Here is a 20147-nt window from a genome sequence, read left to right on the forward strand (position 1 = left end):
TTCTAAATATATGGCATAAACAGGCAGGAAAGAAGAATGTGAGCTCTTGTCTGCGCTATAAAACATTTAAGAATTCAGACTCCTTTTTCCTCCCTGTGATAATCCAGCCTGCGTGACAGATCACTGCAGCTGCAGCCTCAGGCCTCCGTCAGATAAACAGATAGTCAGAGGACACCAACGTGACTTATGAGTGGAAAATAGAGAAAGATCGCACCATTTTTCAAAAAATGGTTCTTAGAAAAGTGAGCGGCTGCGATGTTTGTCATGAATGTTTGAATGTCTCAGGAGTTCCACATTTTCTAAGTGGAATGGATTGTTGTAAATCACACAAGCTGTTTTTATTTCTCGGTGCTGTTTTGCATTAGCTTTGCTGTCCCATTGCCATATGTGTATATATCTACCAATAAGAGAAAAGGTTTATAGTTGAGGAGAATAGATGCATTTAAGGAACTCCAAACTTTTAAATGACTGTACTGCAAAACGAGCCGTGTGTTTACTCATAAGTGGCTGTGTTTTCATCAAAAAGCCTGCACTCTGAATGTATGGCTCTTTACAGCATACGATAGAAATGCAATGCAAAGCTGAGTTCATCATTTGATATTCGTCTGGGTTATCCTTTATGTACATCAGGCGTATTATCACTCAGCTTTTGCACAAGCTTGTGTATGTGCCGAATAAAACCAGATGCACACATTTCTCCGTTTTTTATTCACATCACCTCAGTAGATGTGAAATGGAGCATTCATAAAGCATTAAAAGTTTGAGATTCCAGCTTCAATTTAAGGAGTTTAAAAACACTATTTTATTTACAGTTGAAGAATTTCATTTTAAGGTCATTTGATTTAACCACTGTCTCATTTAAATCTAAGAAACACACGCAGTTTATGACACGTTTACGGTAGGTCTGAGTGCCAGATCATTTTTAAGGGGGTGACCAGGTTGAGAACACTCACAGACAATGAGGTGAAAATCAGCTGATATCAGTATAATGTCATATCATTGATACCTTTCAATGTGTCCAGCTGGTAGCTCTTTAGGGTGCTTTCTGCTTCATTTATGGTACTGTGGTTGTGTCCATTTGCTTATGTATTCGCTTACAGAGAGGGATTTTCAACCAATGTAATGCAATGCTTTGCAATCCACTCCCCGATACCTGCTTCTCCTTTCATGCTGCATGACTTAATCAATGTTAGGCCTGTTGTTATTGCTCAGCGATGTGTTGCTCTCCCCTCCTCAAGAGTGGAGAGATCCCAGAACAGATCCATGCCAGAATATGAATCACTGCAGATGGAAATAACCGTCTTCTTTTGACTACAGTGGCTTGACTGAACCGATGTCTTCTAATTTTTCTGGGAAACACATTGCTTCAGGACAAATATGAATTTTCTGATCATGATTCCTACAATTTGCTTATGCAGACATTACGACCATGTAGAAGTACACGATGAGCTTTTAGATAAAGGAACACTTGCAAAAGTTAATTTTAACCTGCTAATAAATGTCATGTGATAATATTACTGGTTTAAGACAAAAAAACCCTCAAGTTTTATAAAAAAAGATTTTAATACTTTAACTGTATTCCCATCAACATCTTCATCGTCATAATCATTCAGAAATACTTCAGCAGTCCAAGCAGAGTGGAGAGGGAGCCGAATGTTTAAAGAGTCCTTTGGCTGCAGCTCCCCTCACACACCGCTGTGACAGACAACACTGCAATAGAAATGCTTACAGAGGACTTTGTGTGTGCGTGCGTGTGTGTGCGGCAATGGCTTTCAATGTAGTGTTTACTGCAATGTGTTTGTATGTGCGTGTGTATAGGAAAGATCCTAAGGTAACGGACGCCTGCAGGCGTCTTAAGGAGGTCAGTGGTACGATAGCGAGGCAGACTGGAAGTCATTCATAGTGTTTAGCTTCATGCTGAGGAAGAGCACTAATATTTCAATAAACTCACGTGAAGCTGCAGCCGCCTGGAGTGGCGTGCATAAATATAAAAATAGAATAAGAAAAAACTAACAAAAAAAAAATAACAACACAAAAAACAAAAGAACAAAGCTTTAAATAAAGTTTGTGTGTGAAGGGGAGTGTGTGTGTGTGTGTGTGTGTGTGTCTCAGTCTCTGACAGTCAAACATGTGTAGGAAGACAGGGAGGAGTGAAGAAGGCGTGCTCACAGGACCCGAGCCCCGTGCTGTGGCAAAAAGTCCGGGATGAGTATTCATCGGTGTGTCTGATCCAATCCCTGGGTCTTCCTGTGGTTCAGCAGGCATGATGGGAAGTGTAGTTTAAAGCATATGTCTCACCCACAGGACACAGTGGAGTCATTTAAAGAAGAGGAAGCACTTCTACTCTGAAAGAGGTATGGCTTAAACCTGTGGGTCCAGACTAACGCATGTGTGTAGGGGTCACATCCACTTGTGTGTGTGTGTGTGTTTGTGTGTATGTGTGTTAGGGTGGAACAGCTACATTGAGGTCAGTGTCTTTCAGTGGGGAATGTAAACTTTTGGAGAAATGTGTCTTTTTTTCTTTAAATAGTGTACCTTCATTACACATAATCAGCCGCACGCACACACACACGCACACACACGCATACATATCCCTCCAAACATATACACACATACAAACGGCAATTACCCCCCTCTCTCTCTCTCTCTCTCTCACACATACACACACACACACACACACACACACACATATACACCCCAGCTTCCCCCACAACTAATGTGCGTGTATGTCCAGTCCTTGGGTGAGCAGCGGCTCTGCGGGGTGTGCATGAGGCGGCGGGTGGAGCAGCATGGCCGCGTGAGGGTGCGGGCCAGGATAAGAATGGAGGGACGGTCCTGGGTGGGGAGGATAGCCTGGTTGGGACAGGAGAGCGCCGGGGTAGTCACCCTGCAGGGAAGACATTCCCTGGAGACCTGGTGCGAGAAGAAAGTGGAATATTTACGAGGTTCCTCCAAGATGCAGAAGTACAGAAGACCCTTCCCTTCTGTCTTAAATCACATTATTAATGGATTATAGGTTTGCACTGGAAACTATGTGAACCTGACGCAGGTATTCAGTGCAGGTTCCCCTGTTTAGTTCCTCTTAAGCACCTGAATCCTTTGAAATTTGTAACAGCTTTTAATTAAAGCTACAAATAATTATTAGAATTCATTGCAATATTCTATAAACCAGGAAACATCCCTGTCAGACTTGAAACAAACTTATGCAGGTTTTAGACACTGCCCTGCTGTACAGCATGTATTTCAGTCCCTTAAACACTGCTGCTGGCTTTTAAGAGGTTTTTTAACAACTTTATTTTAGGACACGGGGTTTGGTATTTCAGAGTGGTGTTTAGTGCTGGGCAAAGCTTTTTGTTAATATTAAAATCACAAACTTTAAAACTTTTACTTCAACTAGAAATGAAAAAGAAACAGCCTTTAACATGACACAAAAGAACTGGTGGGTCGTTAATTAACTGTAGCCATGCAGGTAGTTATATTTTATTTAATATTTATAAATATTTTACCTAATCCATGTTATTTATTTTCATTTATTTTAGTTTCATAATCAGTGTTGCTGGTAATTTTCTATAGATTCATACTTCATGCTAACTTCTACAGCAAACTGAAAAGACCAAAACTAACATTTCTTAATAATTTCAACTTCCCTCCTTAATTTAGTTTTGAAGATATAATATATCATAATATAATAACATAATGATTTCCAGATTCAGCTTGGCGCTGCAGTTGTTGGGGGGTGTTTTCAGAGATGGATAACCCCACATTTGGTGTGCTAATGAGTATTTTCAGCAGCACAAACGGTGTGTGTCTGTCAAAATAAACTATAGTGTTTGTGCTCCTAGTGACGAATGCAGTTCAGCTGTATTTAATTCTGCCGTACCTGCTGTTCGAAGCCCGAGGTGGGCCTGGCCGTCAAGCCCGTAGCCCCCGAGAGCCGCGCCCTCCGGGCTGTAGGGACCACCCTGACCTGTGAGACAACACACGCCTTCTTACACAAATACACAACAGACACACACTCATGCACACATTTAGATTTACTGAATGACTGACTAAACACCGACCTGAGCGATTTGACTGATCAATCATTGGCTGGACTATTCTCCTCCTGGCATTGATGAACCTGTATGAAGCATTCACAGAGATAGATAGTAAGAGAGAGAGAGAGAGAGAGAGAGAGAGAGAGAGAGAGAGAGACACCCGTTAATGGAGAAAAAGGCTGACCGGGAGACTATTAACCTTTTCCGTTTTACAACCACTTAACCCTTTCAGAGGACAGAGTAAATCAGCGTTAGGGCAGAGGATGTATCGATCAGCCCTGTGATAATTGATTGATCTGCATTGATTGGATTTGTGTGTGTGTGTGTGTGTGTGTGTGTGTGTGTGTGTGTGTGTGTGTGTGTGTGTGTGTGTGTGTGTGTGTACCTGCGGCAGTGGATGTTAAAATATGTACGCTATGAAAGAACAGAATCTATTCTCTTTAACACACGTTTCATGTTTGCATGTGTCTAAAAGTGGAGGAACAAAGCATGGAGAGAACTATTCATCAGCAATTAGGAAACGTGTTCATGTGTGTGTGTGTGTGTGTGTGTGTGTGTGTGTGTGTGTGTGTGTGTGCTCAGAGAGTGAATAGGAAAGATGTGAGCACTAAATAATTTGATTATTTGATTATTGGTTTACTATTCCGCTTTATGAGCACAGAGCTTGTGAATTACATGGCACTGCAGCTTGGGAAAAATGCGTCCTGTTACACGGCACACGCCAGTAAAGTACATTAAAGGTCTATTTTCAAATCAATTTTTTCTTGTGCACTTTTTAACTGGATTAAAAAAAATATTTTGGGCTTTGTAGAATAAAACCTTGCAAAAAAAGTTCACAAAGCAAAGTAGCAGCAACATAATTTCAACACAACGTTAAAAACAGGGCATGCTGGCAGGGAGGATCTTAAATCTCCATCAATAGAGCACCAGAGAAACGAGTCCTAAAACCCAGAAGTGATATAGCAGTTCTGCACTTCTGGTTCCCTCGTTTGGATTCAGGTCTCTTTGGTTAGAAAGATGAAATAAGGTCTAGCTTTAAGCTTTAGTAATCTGGATGCATGCTCAATCATCCACACATTTGCATAATGACAAAAAATAGCACTACTGACTAACAATGAGCCAATTGACGTCATTACACTGAACCCAAGTGATGATGGTTTTGTTTATACCATAATGCCTGCATTTTACTTTTTCCAATTTCACTTATACTGCAAAGATCAGAAAAGAGATGTGCATTCACTGAGATTAATTCGCTGACATGCCATGAGCTTTTATTTTACACGATAATTAAAGAACAAGAATCTGCTTTGTGCAGAGAAAACAAAGGTGATGCTAACTTCTGGTTTAACCTACAGAAAAAGGAAAAAAAAACTTTCCCTGCCACACTTTAAAGGAACAATGAACATCAGAGGGGCGGAGCCTAAAGGAGCGTAACTATTGGGCAAACAAGTTTAAACCCTGGAACGGAGTTCTGTTCATATAGCACCAAATCACATGCACAATAACAATAAATCTTGGCATAAGAAACATAAAATGTAAAGGTTATGCTTCACATTTATAAATGTAACTGATGTTGAGCACACTTACCAGTTGTTGACCTGTAAGATGGTCAGTCCTGTATCCTGTGACAGCTGCTTCTTCTGCTCCTCAGATGGGTACGGATGCTGCGGGAGGACACACGAGGCTCAGGTTAGAGAAATCAAACATCCCAGACTCTGCGCTGTGATCTTTTCAGCTTTTCTAGAATAAAGCAACGTCTGTGAGCTCTCAGCTCGAACATCGATGACCTTCCGTCTGAGCGAACATCTGCACTCACATTTTCACCCTCATCAGCCCCTCTCGCTTTCCATCTCAGTATCTCTCTCTAACTCACACACACGTTTTAATAATTGAAGTGAAGCAACATTTGACCTGCCTCATTTAGTAGCTAATTACCAATCCAAGCAGCTCACCAACAATTACTCACTCCATTTCTGTCGCTTCTACAATTATTCAGCAGCAAGCATATTCACATAATCACTTAATCCCGGATTTTTCATTTAATTTAATTGACCTCCATTATACAGTGGCTTCACCCCTCTTTCTATTCCTGTCATAGACGTTTTGTTCCATGCTAAATCCTCTCTTTCACTAATTACAGCGCGCGGACTTCCTTTGTTTGGTTACCATTGTGGAAGGATGACTTAACTACCGTTTAAATTCAATATTTTCAAGGGTAATAATTCACTTTAATGTGGAAGGTAGATGAAAAGCCAACCCACCGACAGGTGCTGGAAGAGCCAAGCTCTCATGATGTTTGTGGCCACTTTAGGGAAGATCCCCCTCTTCTTGTTATTCCTCCTGTCTCTGTCCGTCTCGTCCTCCTCACCTGTGCTGGGAGAGGCCACGCCTCCATCGAGACCATCGCCTGCAGGGAGACCATGGAATCATCATCATCCTAAATGACTGCCAGCATCTATCAGGTCCCAACTCACGCGAGCCCACTAAGCAAATGTGTTTGAGCCGAGACAGGCAAACTGCGTCAGCTTTAAAACCACACTCTGCTTTCACAAATCAAACTCACCATAACTATTATTTTACAGTTTAGTGTAACTGCTGTGCATGTCATTCATTTTACGGTTGAAAGATGGTTAATTTTCTACAGTTATTGCACTGAAACTATTTTTTCTATCCAGCTTGAAATATTTAATATTGTGAATGACAGAGAAAGGCAGTAATTTGTCTTTAAGTAGCTGAAAGCGAAGAATGTTTCTCATTTTTGTTTAAAAACGCCTGAAGTGATTCATTGATTATCAATGCAGCTACCAGTAGTTATGCATAACACTGGCTTGTTTTAACACACAGTTATTTATATTCTTACTATACACAGTGAATGTGTAACCTGCTTTCCCTGTGTCTGCTTCCTCACTGCAGTGTTTTCTGGTGCACACAGCTCGGTTCATCATTAACTATTGATGTCATGTAAATAATACACATATGATCATGTCTCACGCACAAATTGTCCTCTGCTCTGTGCAGACTGATTCTTTTACTTTCCACTCTATCTGCCTGTCTTTTCTGTACTCTAACTCTTTAACCCTGTGGACACCTGTCAGGGAACACCCTTATTTCTCTTCTCTAAACTGAGTGGTTTCTGTCATGTTTCAGGCATGCTTCCAGCACGAAAGGACTGGCTGTGCATCAGAGGTTAGTGAGAATGACCTCTCCCTATACGGTTTATTAGGACTACCCTCAGAAAAACCTGAAGCCTGCTCTTATGGCCATCAAACTAAGTCTTTATAGATATATATTAAGAAACACGTCATTGAGGGTACAGAGATTGTAGAAAGAGTTAAATTTAATTCCCTGATGCTTTTAGATATATCATAGCTGCGACTTCCTTTGGCTTTTATAATTGTGCAGCTAAGATCTGTGCTAGTGTATGTGTACCTGCATCACTACAGGTGTCTGCTGTGCTGTGTGAAGGTAGGCCACAGGTGCCTGGTGTTCCCAGAGGAGTAGTGGCACATTCATCTGGCTCTCGTAACCACGATGCATTCTGCAGGCACAGGGAAAGATGGAGGACAGAGGTGAGATGAGGAATTCCCAGTACAGGAGGAATAAAAAGGAATTGAGAAACACTAGGGCCATTACTCTGGATTCTCAGTGGACACAGATGCATGTGTGATAAGCATGCCGATCAACATCCAACGTCTCACCTGCTCCGACAGACTGGTACAAGACCCGGTGAAATCCTCCATGTCAGACTTGGACCCACCCTCTCGCTCATCCAGCACAAGGTCTGTGGGCATTTTGCCCTTCAGACAGGTGATGTAGCGATGGCAGAAATTATCACACAGGTCGTGCACCTTGGGAAAAAGATTATTATTTTTATTTTATTTTTTTTTACAGATTTTTACTTAATAATTAATACTAATAATACCTAATAATGAGCTTTAAGCTTTAAGCCTACCAACAGATTAAAGGACAGGTGTACATATTTCAAATTTAAAGAAATTATAGCTATAACAATAAGCCTTTTACAGACTTATTGCCTTTCTTGTTTAGTTTAATAAAAAGAAATATGATGCTAAACAAAGACAACATCAACAACATCCAGTCTCACCAACCTTCTCTAACTCCAGTAAATGAAAGCGAAGAACCTGTATGGCCTGGATCATCTGAGGAGGAAAGATGCACTTTAGTTATGAAAACATATCCCACAATGCAATATGTGAAATCTGAGTTAAGTGTGAAGTTAGTTGGTGCATCATACCAAATTGTCCAGCTCGGGATTGGAAGAAAAAATGGGTTTCTCTGACCGGATCTGCAACACAAAGTCGACCCAGTATTAAAAAAATCTGAAAGCAAACAACATCAGCTGAGACCTGGTTCTCTGATTGGGCCTCACAGTCACCGCTCACCTGCTTTGCGAAGGCGGCGATGTCATCGTTGAAGGATTCGGAGGAGCAGACGTCGCTGTGATTGGTCATGCCAGGGAGGTGGGAGGTTGCTGACAGGGAGGTGGAGTCTCGAGGGGAGCAGGTGGCCAGCTCACACTTCTCAAACACTAAGGCCAGCAGTGGAAACAGTGGGTGACTGTACACACACACACACACACACACACACACACACACACACACACACACACACGCACACACACAGTTAACAAACTATACATAAACACAGTCACAGTTGACATTCATGTGTTAAGAGAAACTTTAAACCGCAGTATTTATGTTGCACACAGCTATAAACACTCCATGTGTATTTTCATATTCAGCACAAACATATACTTTATGTTAATCTGATGAGAGTGTGCAAGTACTTAAAATTTTTCTAGCCACTGGAAGGCTACTAAATCATTTTTTGACACATGCTTACCCGTAGATCTGGTCCTTGTGGTGTTTGAGGGAGTCGGGGATGGTGGGTCCGTACTGCGGGGGAGGAAGCCCCCGGACTTCGTCCCCGTACCCCCCCACCGACATGCCCTCTGACCCTGAGTAGTGCACCAGCTCTTCATACTGAAACACAATTAGATGAAAAGACAGAAAACATGAGACACGTTGGACATCTGTGGCTGTCTGACATCAAATCACACTGGGATTTTATTATGTGGTCGGGCTGTCAGTGGAACGGTCTAATATACAGTTACAGTTACTAGACCTGATGTGGGTTTATATCTGCATGCTTCTGTTTGTGCTGTTATTTATATAAATGGAAAATGACCGCATATTGATATTGTAAGTTTGAGTATGTGTGTTAGTGCTATTACAACTAGTAATCCTAGCTAATCTGAAACTAACTGTCGAACCAGTGTCACTGCAGTTTGATGTCATTTATTTACACACATTCATGAGAAAAATGGCCTGGATCATCTGAGGAGGAAAGATGCACTTTAATTATATAAAATAGCTTTTTTTCCACTTTGGCAGAAAGATGAGATACTTAAGGAAATTCTAGCAATGCCAGGATCCTAAAACACTCATGAAAGCCAAACAGAAGCAGCAGCAGCAGAGCTGCAAAGCAGTTATCCTCACTACTTGAAAAGTTTACTTTCTGTGAGCTAAGAAGAAGAGGAGGAGATAACAAAAGAAGGCGATGTCATCTTTGAAGAAAGACAGCAAGCCTGTAGCTGCTAATACAGTATCCTGGTTGCATTACTCAGACAAGACAGTAGCTGTGCAGACATCTCTCATGATTTGCTGTGTGACAGCCTCACTGAGGCCCACTTGCAGAGGGAATCATGCACAGACATATGTTGCAGACGCAAGGACTCACACATGCACAGAGACAATCGTGCACTCAGCAGCCCTCAAAATACGTGTCATGAATACACATGTCTGCCTCCCTGGTTCCCCCATCTCTCTCTGTCTCTGTGTGAGTTTTATTGAGTTATTGAAACTCAGTCTCTAAGGTGATGTTGCTCAGGTCAGAAGATCTGCTTCTGGGACTCCTGTTGCACTCCCAAAGGGCCACTGGGATCAGACTGCACGGGACAAGTGACCCCAGCATGGACACCTTTAACTTCAGTGTTATTTTAACCCAGTCATTAATGTTATGATGCACTTAGGCTGGTTTTTACTGTGCAGACTGTTTCCAAATAAAGGTTTCTGATTTACCACATTATTTTTATATTTATTTTACTCAGAAGTGTCCACTTCCAGATCATCAGTGATGTTTATTTGTAGAGTGCAAAGGCAGATAACCTGCAAGTGGTGAGACAGTGAAACCTGGTATAAAAGCAATTATTCTACCTCAATGTTAACCTCTGGGAATTACATAAAATAATGAAACAGAAATTAAATCATTCCTCTTTACACGCATGCACATGCCTTCCATGAAAACCCCACTTTAGGACCCCTTTGGAGGTCTCCGGACCCCACTTTGGGAACCACTGTCCTAAACGCCTTATCAAATTGTTGCATTTCAGCCTCCCATATGGCCACCGGGATCACAGAAAGCACCTGCTCTGAGGCCCTGTCCCCGGACACCTTCTAGTTTTTATGGAGGCTGGCTATTAACACAATCACCGCTATCGGATTGCGCGTCTCTCTTTACGCACGGCCCCTATCGAGTTTCCGTGCGTCAAGGCGGATCAAAGCGAACAAGTCGAGATGACAAATTCCGCGAATGTTCCCTTTTTTTCAAAAAAGTCACGGAGCCGGTAAACAGGATTCAGATGGCAGAACAACATTTTCATTATATATATAAAAAAAAGTTATAGCTGGCCTAACAGGAGACTTTAAGCTGTCTGACTGTGGTCATATGCGCCACAGTAACGCAAAGTTTTCTAAAAGAGGAAACCTGGAGCAGATGCTGTGTTTCATAAATGTCAGACACAATGTGAAAGTAAAGCTGAGCAAAAGAAGCTAATGTTCTATCAGCGGAGAATAATTTAACTGTAAATATCAATTCTTTCAAACTGAAATTTAAAAACTGTGTTTTAAAACAAGAAATACGCAATTTAAACTATGGGTTTAAAAGTACAAACCTGCTTTCATTTTACTGGAAAATAACCAAGTGTGGATATTTTTTATAATTTTGTGCTAAACTTCAGATTTTCCACGCTCTTCTAAAATCAATAAACCTTAAAAATCGCAAAGCGCCAGCAGCGGGCAATACCCTCCACAAGGAAAGAACATAGATTTAGCATATATTTCTATAATACACTGTTTAAAAATTGTATTAATTATTAAATTTGCCTAAGATATGGAAATGATTATCTACAGCTTTCCAAAACGAAATCTACATATTTCTTCTGAGGGTAAAATACCCGTACCTGTTGCAGGTTATAGACTGGAGCGCCACAATATAGGCGTGTTTTTCGCAGAGACACGTTAAAGCACTGATTTCCATTTGAAGTGATTGTTTAATTTTAATTTTAACTTTTCTCTTTTAATCTGCGTTATTACTGCACGAACACGAATAAAACATTTAACGTTAAATGGAGCAGTGAAAAGCTTCTGTCTCTCAATATACAAATGAGCCATACAGCAAGTATCCATTCTATTTCTGCGATCTGAAAATCTTTCAGTTTCTTTATATGGGCTCTGTGTGCAAGCAGTTCCCGGTACACGTGGTTGTACATGTTTGGCCCCTGCTGCTCTCGCTGTCTGCGCTGTTTTCACACGGCAGTGATTTTCTGTATACACACTGAATATCTACACTTGCTTTCCTCCATTCAGAGGTCTCTGTCCGCCTGCTGCCCGTCAGCCTATTTCTCCTCCACCACCACCACCACCACCACCAAGCCTCTGAATCACTGTAGCAAAAAAACTGACCTACTTACCGAGTTGCAGAGCTGCATCTCTTCTCCTCTGCCTCTTAATGACCTCCACTCTAAACCTATCTGACATTAGGCTATACGCAATAAAAAATGACATCCTTTTATGGTCCCCACACTGCAAGTTATGCATCGCATAAACTAAACCGAATTTTAACTCGTGAAATAGATTATGGTTGATTAAAAGTGGTGGGCCAAAAAGTTCTTTGAATCAATATGAAATTGATTATAAGTAAGCATTTAGCTGCTATATACAGAATATTTTATGAGGAGTTTTTAATAGCATGAAATGATATTAATGTTCTGTCCTTTCCCCTACTAAACATCCACTGCTCTCCTTTCACTGGGCCTTGATTTTTTCTTTTTTATATGTGCCCTGCAAGCAAAGAGGATTACCATGTGCTCCCTTTGTGACTGTTTTCTAATTACTTCTCTGTAGTGATAAAACGATGTTAGCCGAGACAGGCTCTTGTCTGCCTCACTCATTAAAAAAAGAAAAAAGAAAAAAAGAGCAGCCCTACCCTCTTCTCCATGCGACCCGACAGCCAGTCCTACACCGGGGATGATGATGCGCTGCTCGGCTAGCGCAGCGTGCTTTGCTCCCTTCCTCTGCCTTCCGGAGTCCTGGAAATAAAAGTGCATTTGTTTTTATATTTATTGTGAATTAAGTTGTAATTGTAAGAACAGCCCATTGGATTCAACAACAGCGTGAGGTATTGGATATAAACACTTAGGACCTGCTCCTTGTGTGTGTGTGTGTGTGTGTGTTTACTCCGAGTCCATCGTGCTTTATATAACAACATAACGACGGGACTGGAGGTTTTATGGCCGGCTCATATTCTATGGAGGACCTAATGCATTATAGTAAGATAATAGCTAATAAACGCTATAATAATCCCAGCAGCCCATTAAACGCTATTGCCGGATGAGGAGGAGTAATGCGAGGCTCAAATAAATGGTGTAAAATGTCCCACCGAGACGTAAACGCTCGCCGTATCCTGTCCTGCTCGGGCCGTGTCCGGTGTAGTCCACAATCCCCCGGTGTGAAAGGGAGCGGCGGCTTCCTGCAGCGCCTCGCCTCCGCCTGGTGCGCGTCTCGCTCCGGAGCGTCGGGATGCTCGGTGCTGTGGAAGACGGACTCACAGACAGCGTCCCTCCTTTCCCCCCAGTTTTTTTCTTCTTCTTCTTTCTTTCCTGGCTCCTCGCGTTTGGCTGTCCGCTCAGCATACGGCGACAGGCTGGAAAATGTCACGGCTGGGAATGAGCAATGGTGTTTTCAGCCTCCAGAGGAGAGAAGGAGGAGGAGGAGGAGGTGCAGAGAAGGAGGAGGTGGAGTGGTGGTGATGGTGATGGTGGCGGTGTGCGGGGAGGTTTCGGAGGGTCAAAACACGACGGGGTCTCTTGCCCCCCCACCCACGCCCCCCCCATCCCTCCTCCTCCTTCTCCCTTTCCTTCTTTTCCCCTCCTCCTTATCCTTATCACACACACAAACGCCAGAGAAGAAGAAGAAGACGCAGACCCCCTCGATCGCTTTTTTGTTTTTATCTCCGCGCTGATTTCACTCCTCCACCCCTCCATCCTCCCCCTGCAGCTGCGCGGTTATCATCTCGGGATAACTGGGGAGAAGAATAGCGATAGCTCACACTGTTTAAGAGAATCTATGAAAATCCAGACACTTTGAAGGTGTGTGATCACCTTCACACACACACAACAAAGACATTTCATTTAAAACGGTCTCCCTCTGAAATATGGGCACTTTAATCACATGTGCAACAATTAGGACTTGAATTAGAAAGAGAAAGCTGTAGAAAAATAACGCTGGTTTGCCTTCGGCGGAGTTCATCTCCACTAATTATAGGATTAAAGTTGGTCTCGGTGAAGCTGTCCCTCCTGTAGCCTCATAAATAAGTTTGGAGCGTGCTCATGACATTTACAGGCTCACAGTGTTTTGCTGTTTTTGTTGACGTCCATTCAAGGGCAGCCTTTTGACCCAAATCAAATGCCACCCTTTGGTCCTCTTTCGTAATTGTTGTTGTTGATTGAAAGACGTCCGAAAATAAAACCATTACGCGTAACTTTCATTTTAACCAGAAAGAGAGAAACAGAGAGGGGGGGGGGGACCTTTCAGATGTTAGTGGCATAGCTAAACTCACCGTCTTGTGTTGTAAATGACATCTAAGTAACATGATAATTATCCAAAACGTTCTTTTCCCCCGGGCCCTGCTGTGAGGGGCCGACGGGCGGCTGCTTTTCAATCAGCAGCGGCTTGGCGGGGATCAGGAGGCCGGGGCAGGCGGCTCTGTGGGCGGCACGGTGTTTGGCCGTAGGGCCGCCTGCGAGGGCCCCGTGTCGTCCCTGCAGCCGGGGAGGGCTTTCAACTCCGCAGGGTGCTGCTTTCCTACGGGGGTGATCACAGAGCTCGAGCCCCCTCCTACACTGAGCCACGATGCCATGTCAATGGGCTGAAAAAGGCGATCCAAGGCTTGTTTTCTCTTTAACAGGTTAAATGAAAGGATTAACACAGAAGCGTGTAACATCTGATGGATTCATCTTCGCAGGGCTTTAGCTTTTCCTCGAACCCTTTCCACAACACAAATAGCCTACTGAATTAACATCAGTTAATTTTTTTTTCAAGCGCTTAAGACTACAGTGACCCGGATGGCTGACGACATACACGAACATCAAAAGTTATTGATTTCTTGATCAGATCTTGATCCGGATTTTTCTCAATCATTTGCCTGAATTGAACCATAAATCTTCGCACTCTATCCAACAGGCTGTTTATCTAAACACAGATAACAGCCATTTACATCACAAACACTTAAACGACCCATCACTTTTATCACAGCTGTAACACCTCCTTTCACTCACAGCATAACAACACGTTTTAACACAACATATGTTATTAAGTTTGTGCTAACGGGGCTGATCTGAATGTTCTCACGGAGGCACACAGAGATGCCCCAAAATAACTCACAGAGCAAACTGCAGGGTAGCATTTATATTCACCATCAGCTGGTGGCTTATCAACATTCATTAGTGGTTTATTAGCTCTTCATTAGTCATTATACAACACTTCCCTTGTTCTGCACAACCAGATTGTAAGTTAGTAAGACTTTTCTCCTTATAACGTCCTAGTTATTGCTTAATAAGTGAAAAACTAGTTATTGGAAGGCGGTCTCTTTAAATTTTCAGAAACAGACAGACTTAATTTAACACTACTAACTACAGAATATTAGATTAAATATTCTGATATCAATTAATAAATGTTAACAGGTATTTATTGTTTACAAACCGTGAAATAATAGTTGGTAATACTTGGTGATTATTTAATAATTGAACATCATATAAATAGGTATCGTAAGTTCACAACTACTGCTTATCAAACTCTATAAATGATTCATAAAGACTGTGGAGTGAACATAATTTGTAAAGTAAACTTATATTAAAAATGCTTTTGTTAAAAAATGTGTAAGACAGCAGGTAGAGGGGAATCATAAGACTCCAAACATGACGTCTGTGGCTCATTGACCTCCTTCAATCATTGTTATTTTTTTTTTATTTCTGCTTTGTGTTTACGCTGCCATCTGTTTGGTTATGTTTAGACTTGATTAGGTTGAGAAAAAGATCGTGATTTAGGCTGAAATACAATGCAAGCAGCAGTATCTGACATCCTTTGACCAGTGAGGTCAGGCTCACTGCTCAGTAATGAAATAACGTTCAATCATCAACAAATACATAATATGGTATTTATAAATATTATATGTAGTGTAAGTGTAATTGAATGCTATCCTTACTGTCTATTATCAGCTATTCAATTAACTATCAGTTTAGACATAAACCCTAAATTGATGGCATTAACATAAATTACCCCCTTGCTACTCACAAGTATGCATTATTAATGATTACTTGTTTGCTTGTTAGAAGTAAAATTCATGTTTTCTACAGTGTAATGTCCCACTATTTATCAAGAGTTTTTAGCACTTGTATTTATAGTGTGTTATTGAGTTGATGAATATGTGTGTGTCCTGAAAAACCTTAGAAAGTGCATTGTAATTACTAACCATGAGCCAATATGCAGTTGATAATCATGTTGGAATAATTAATAATATTATTATTAATAATAAAAATAAATACTTATAGGTATTATAAAGTGGGTTTGTTAATATAAAGAGATGAAAATGTGTGCGTTAAAACAACACATCGTGAAACAAGTTTACAACATTGAAACAGTAAATTAGCTCTTGTAGTTAGGATTCTATCTTTGCTATATTGTTGCTTTATCAGCTTGATAAAACAACAACAAAGGTTGCACCACCTCTACTATGTAGAATAGATTGTCCTGCGTCTCTTCCCTTACCGCAAACCGGTCGAAGCAGGTGGCCGCCCCTCCCTGAACCTGGTTCTGCTGGAGGTTTCTTCCTTTTAAAAGGGAGTTTTTCCTCCCCACTGTCACCAAGTGTGCATAAGGGGTCATCTAATTGTCGGGGTTTTCTCTGTAACATTGTGGGGTCTTTACCTTAAAACATTAAGCGCCCTGAGGCGACTGTTGTTGTTTTACCTACTACATGTGCGATTCACTGGGTTGTTTACACAACCTCTTCCAAATGTGCACAAAAGTCTCTGTGGGTTTGTGCTTGATCATTTCTTAATGTAAAATAGATGACTTACTATTGCTACTTTGTTAGTTTTTCCATTCCTGACAATCATGACATGATTAAAGACTTTTCATAGATCTGATCAAAGCAATATTAATCTTTATGCAAAAGTTTTTCTATACATGCGTGTCAACAAAACAAAAGCCTTACTCGTATGCCATAAACTAGAATTCCTTTTGCTGCCTTTAGAGGATCCCCACCTTGTTCTTCTTATAACATGCTGTTTGGATGAGTGTACATTTTCAGCATAATTATTTAAAACCCAGTCTGAACACGAGGTCGCATGCTATCACTTGTGCAGTAATTCAGTCCGTGTTTGGCAGACAGTGCGACTGCATGTGCGGTGGCTGATAAAAACGTAGTATTGGCTTCTTGTCTGACTCCCAGGTTAATTCAGCTTTACGTGTTGGCCTTGTGTTGTTGGGGACCTTGTGTAAAGAACGGGCTCGCTCTCTACACCAAAGAGCTGAAAATCAGTCAGGCAGGTTCACTGTGGGACCATTCGCCATGTCAGGGCTGCTGCAGTTATTTGTCATTCCCTGTCAAGGCTCAGGCGCTCTCTCCACTGCAAGGCCTGTTGGGTGCACGTGCTTGCAGTAGACCCAGGAATGCATATACGTGTGTGTGTGTGTGTGTAAATGTGTGTGCTCGCTTGCTTGTTTGCTTGCGTGCTGGAGGGTTACTGTCAAGGTGGTGCTCTTCTAATCTGGGCCTCACTGCAGGCGATGCCCAGGGCTAGAAAACAGGAAACAACAGGCAGAGTTGTGTGTGGAACTATTTGAATGTGAGAGCGCATGTGTCTTTATGTTCTTCTTGTGTGACACAGGAAAAATAGAAAGAGGGTTTGTCTGTAAACTCATCAAGTTCCAAGCAGAATTTCCTCCCACTTTCCTCTTCCTGTTCTCAGCTAAATGCAGCTGCTGCTGCAAAAACAAATGTGACATTGCCAGCTGTTGACACTTTTAAAATTCCAGTCCATCCTTTTCATCATCTGCAAGGTGAAAATCAGCCACCTCCAGCAACCACTGCTGTTGCTGCTGCCCCATTTCGCAACAAAACTCGAGTTTTACTCGACTCGAGAAGGCCACCCAGCCTTGTTGACTTCAGTGACTCCACCATTAAGAAAATATGGCTGCCATGACCTCTGGCAACCACACTGAACCACCCAAAACATCAGACAACTGTAAGCCTTTGCCGCCTGCTTTGAGAATGAGGGGATGAGGAAAGGAACAAGAGAGAGGTAAAAGTGGGGTGCAGTTAGTGGGTGCAGAGTGCATTTTTACGAGGCCATGCCTATCTAGTTTCTTTTTTGTCTGGCTGTGTGGACATAAATTTTTACCCTCCCTCCCTCCTTGCCCGTGTTCCTCCATCTCTCTCCGGTTTTCTTCTGGCATGCTGGCCAAGCAAATCCGCCCTTATCGACCTGCTCCTGCAGCCTGTTTGCAAACTTTCCCCCCAGTTTCTCTCAGTCCCCTCAACCCGTGTCATTCATCTTCCTTCACGTCCCCGCTGCCATCTTACCATATTTCCATTCCCTGGTTCCCTCTGCCTTCTGCTTTGCCATATTTTTTGTCTTTAAAGGCCAAAACCACCTTTATTCCCTTCAGTTATTTTCTTCTCTTCCATTCTTCCCCTCCTTCTCCTCCACCACCTCCACCCCCCACCCCTGGTCCCCACCCTACCCCCTTATAGATGGAGATTAACTGGGGAGAGCAGCGCCATCCGTCCTCGTGACTGTTTGTTGTTAAGGAGATGGATGGAAGCTCCCTCTGCCAGCCCCACGCAGCCGCAATTACACCAGCCGCCATGATGGATGGAGGGGAGGGAAAAGGGGGGTGGTGGAGAGGAGGGAGCCACAGAGAGGGGGGCATCTATCACACCCCTTAATCTACCTGTCACTGCATGGCTTGCATGGGTAGAGGAGGGGCCGAAGGGAAGAAGAGAGTCGGCTTTACATCCACAGCTGGTCGAAGCTTCTTTTTTTTGTTGTTAACACAAAATTTCTTTTCTTTTTTTTTTGCGGAACTTGGCCTGCAAGAAAGGGACATTAAATATCCCGATCAGTTTAATTGATTTCCCAGAGCCCACTCAATTCTGCTGAGCATACCACATGTGTGTGTTTGAAGTGTGTGTGCATGTTCGGCGGGTATCAACAGGTAATGAGATGCAGATTCTATTGCCTTTTTGAAGAAACCCACACTTTGCATAAACCTCATAACATATACATATATATCCACACTAGAACTCAAGCGATAAACATGCAGAAAGGTGACCACAATACACACACACAGTACCAAACTAAGTTGTTTAGCATCCCCCCCCCACACACACTCACCCCTCCAACATTCTGAGCTCCTTCTCATACCTGTTGAAGACATCATGACCTATCACAGAGTAAATCTGCATACATCACCTGCAGCGCTTCTTCATTTTTCCCCCCACAATGGTGCAGAAATGTTATGAAAAGTAATCTGAGGTCTCCTTCCCTCGACCCCTCCTCCTCCTTCTCTCCCCATCTTCCTCCTCCACCTCCTCATCTGTCCAGAGAAGAGAGAGAGATGGGATGGAGGGATTAATACTCTTCCGCCCAAGCCAACCCTGAGAATGATAGATGGACAGATGCAGGAAGGGAGTGGAGGAGGAGAGAGATTAAAGGAGAGAAGTCTGAGGGTTCATAAATCCAAAAGGGTAGAGACCTGGTCCGCATCACACACTAATAAGATCTGCAAGAAATCTATGATGAGGAAGAGAGGTGGAGTGAAGAGGAGGGAGAGAGATGGGAGTGATGTAATAGCATTAGATGTAATCTAATCATGGCAATAAGATGTGAATGGATGAGTGTGAGCATGGTGATTATGCAGAAGAGGGATGGCAGTGCGTTGATGAAGCTTCGAGGCCTTGTTATTAAACAACAGATCAACAGACAGGCGTCACTGGGGAGCTTTCTGCTGCAAAGGCTCCATAAAAACGCTGTGTTTGTCGTACTTTTTGACAGATTTTATCACGCTGGCTGCCACCAGATGAAAACAAGAAGTGGTAACACAGTGGGTGCTGTATGGCTGCACAATGTCTCTGTCTGAAGTAAATGTAAATCAGGAAGAAAATGTGTGTTGATTGAAATGAATCATTCTGTGTGTCATGAAAGCTATGTGCTTCATCATGGTCGTGTAGGTGTGTGTGTGTGTGTGTGTGTGTGTGGCAGCCATCAGCATGTACAGAATCAACTGTAAGTGCATTAAGTGCAGTCGTGCAGCCTGATCTGACTTGGAACAGATAGAGTGCTCCTTCACCTCCCTCCTCTTCTCTGCGACCCCACTGCCACCAACCCCTCCCCCTCATCCCCAACTTCTCCAGCCTCCCCTCAGTCCACTGGGCCACATTTTTCATGGCCCAGCTGTCGTAGGGCTTTGATTGGTTGGCCCGGCGGACAGATAGCCGATAGGCTCTGATTAATAGTTGAGGCCCAAGAACTTCCTCATTGATCAACAGGACAGGCTGCAAGAGGGGGAGGAGGAGGAGATAGAAAAAGCATGCCCTGTCACCCTGCAAGTGCTGGCTGATAATCCAGATAGTGGAATTTGTGGCAGTGTGCGTGCGTGTGTGTGTGTTTGTTTGTTTACTATAGTAAGTAGATTGTTAAAAACAGAATGAAACAGAAGCGCTGGGCTGAAAACTATATATATATAT

The 20147-nt window shown here is 42.6% G+C and overlaps 1 protein-coding gene across 1 annotated transcript; it reads right to left on the reverse strand.

The window, feature by feature from the left end:
- Positions 1–1551: 1551 nt before the first annotated feature.
- On the reverse strand, positions 1552–13211 carry meis3 (myeloid ecotropic viral integration site 3). Its single transcript, XM_085130439.1, has 13 exons — positions 12777–13211; positions 12324–12426; positions 8901–9040; positions 8441–8615; positions 8293–8343; positions 8147–8197; positions 7736–7885; positions 7467–7575; positions 6299–6444; positions 5625–5701; positions 4062–4120; positions 3881–3967; positions 1552–2913 (listed from the first exon to the last, which is right to left on the reverse strand). Exons 2-13 carry the CDS (start codon positions 12333–12335, stop codon positions 2714–2716), a joined length of 1257 nt encoding a protein of 418 aa, XP_084986565.1. The 5' UTR covers positions 12336–12426; positions 12777–13211; the 3' UTR covers positions 1552–2713.
- Positions 13212–20147: the final 6936 nt, after the last annotated feature.

This window comes from Neolamprologus multifasciatus, chromosome 14, assembly GCF_963576455.1.
Source record: "Neolamprologus multifasciatus chromosome 14, fNeoMul1.2, whole genome shotgun sequence".
NCBI lineage: Eukaryota > Metazoa > Chordata > Actinopteri > Cichliformes > Cichlidae > Neolamprologus > Neolamprologus multifasciatus.

Bases quoted from the DNA above. Each gene is read 5' to 3' on its own strand.
- meis3 (XM_085130439.1), bottom strand. The intron at 8,616-8,900 runs GTAAGCATGTGT...GTGTGTGTACAG, and splicing joins CACAAGGACCAGATCTACGG to TCACCCACTGTTTCCACTGC. The intron at 8,344-8,440 runs GTGAGCGGTGAC...TTTGTGTTGCAG, and splicing joins TCGCCGCCTTCGCAAAGCAG to ATCCGGTCAGAGAAACCCAT.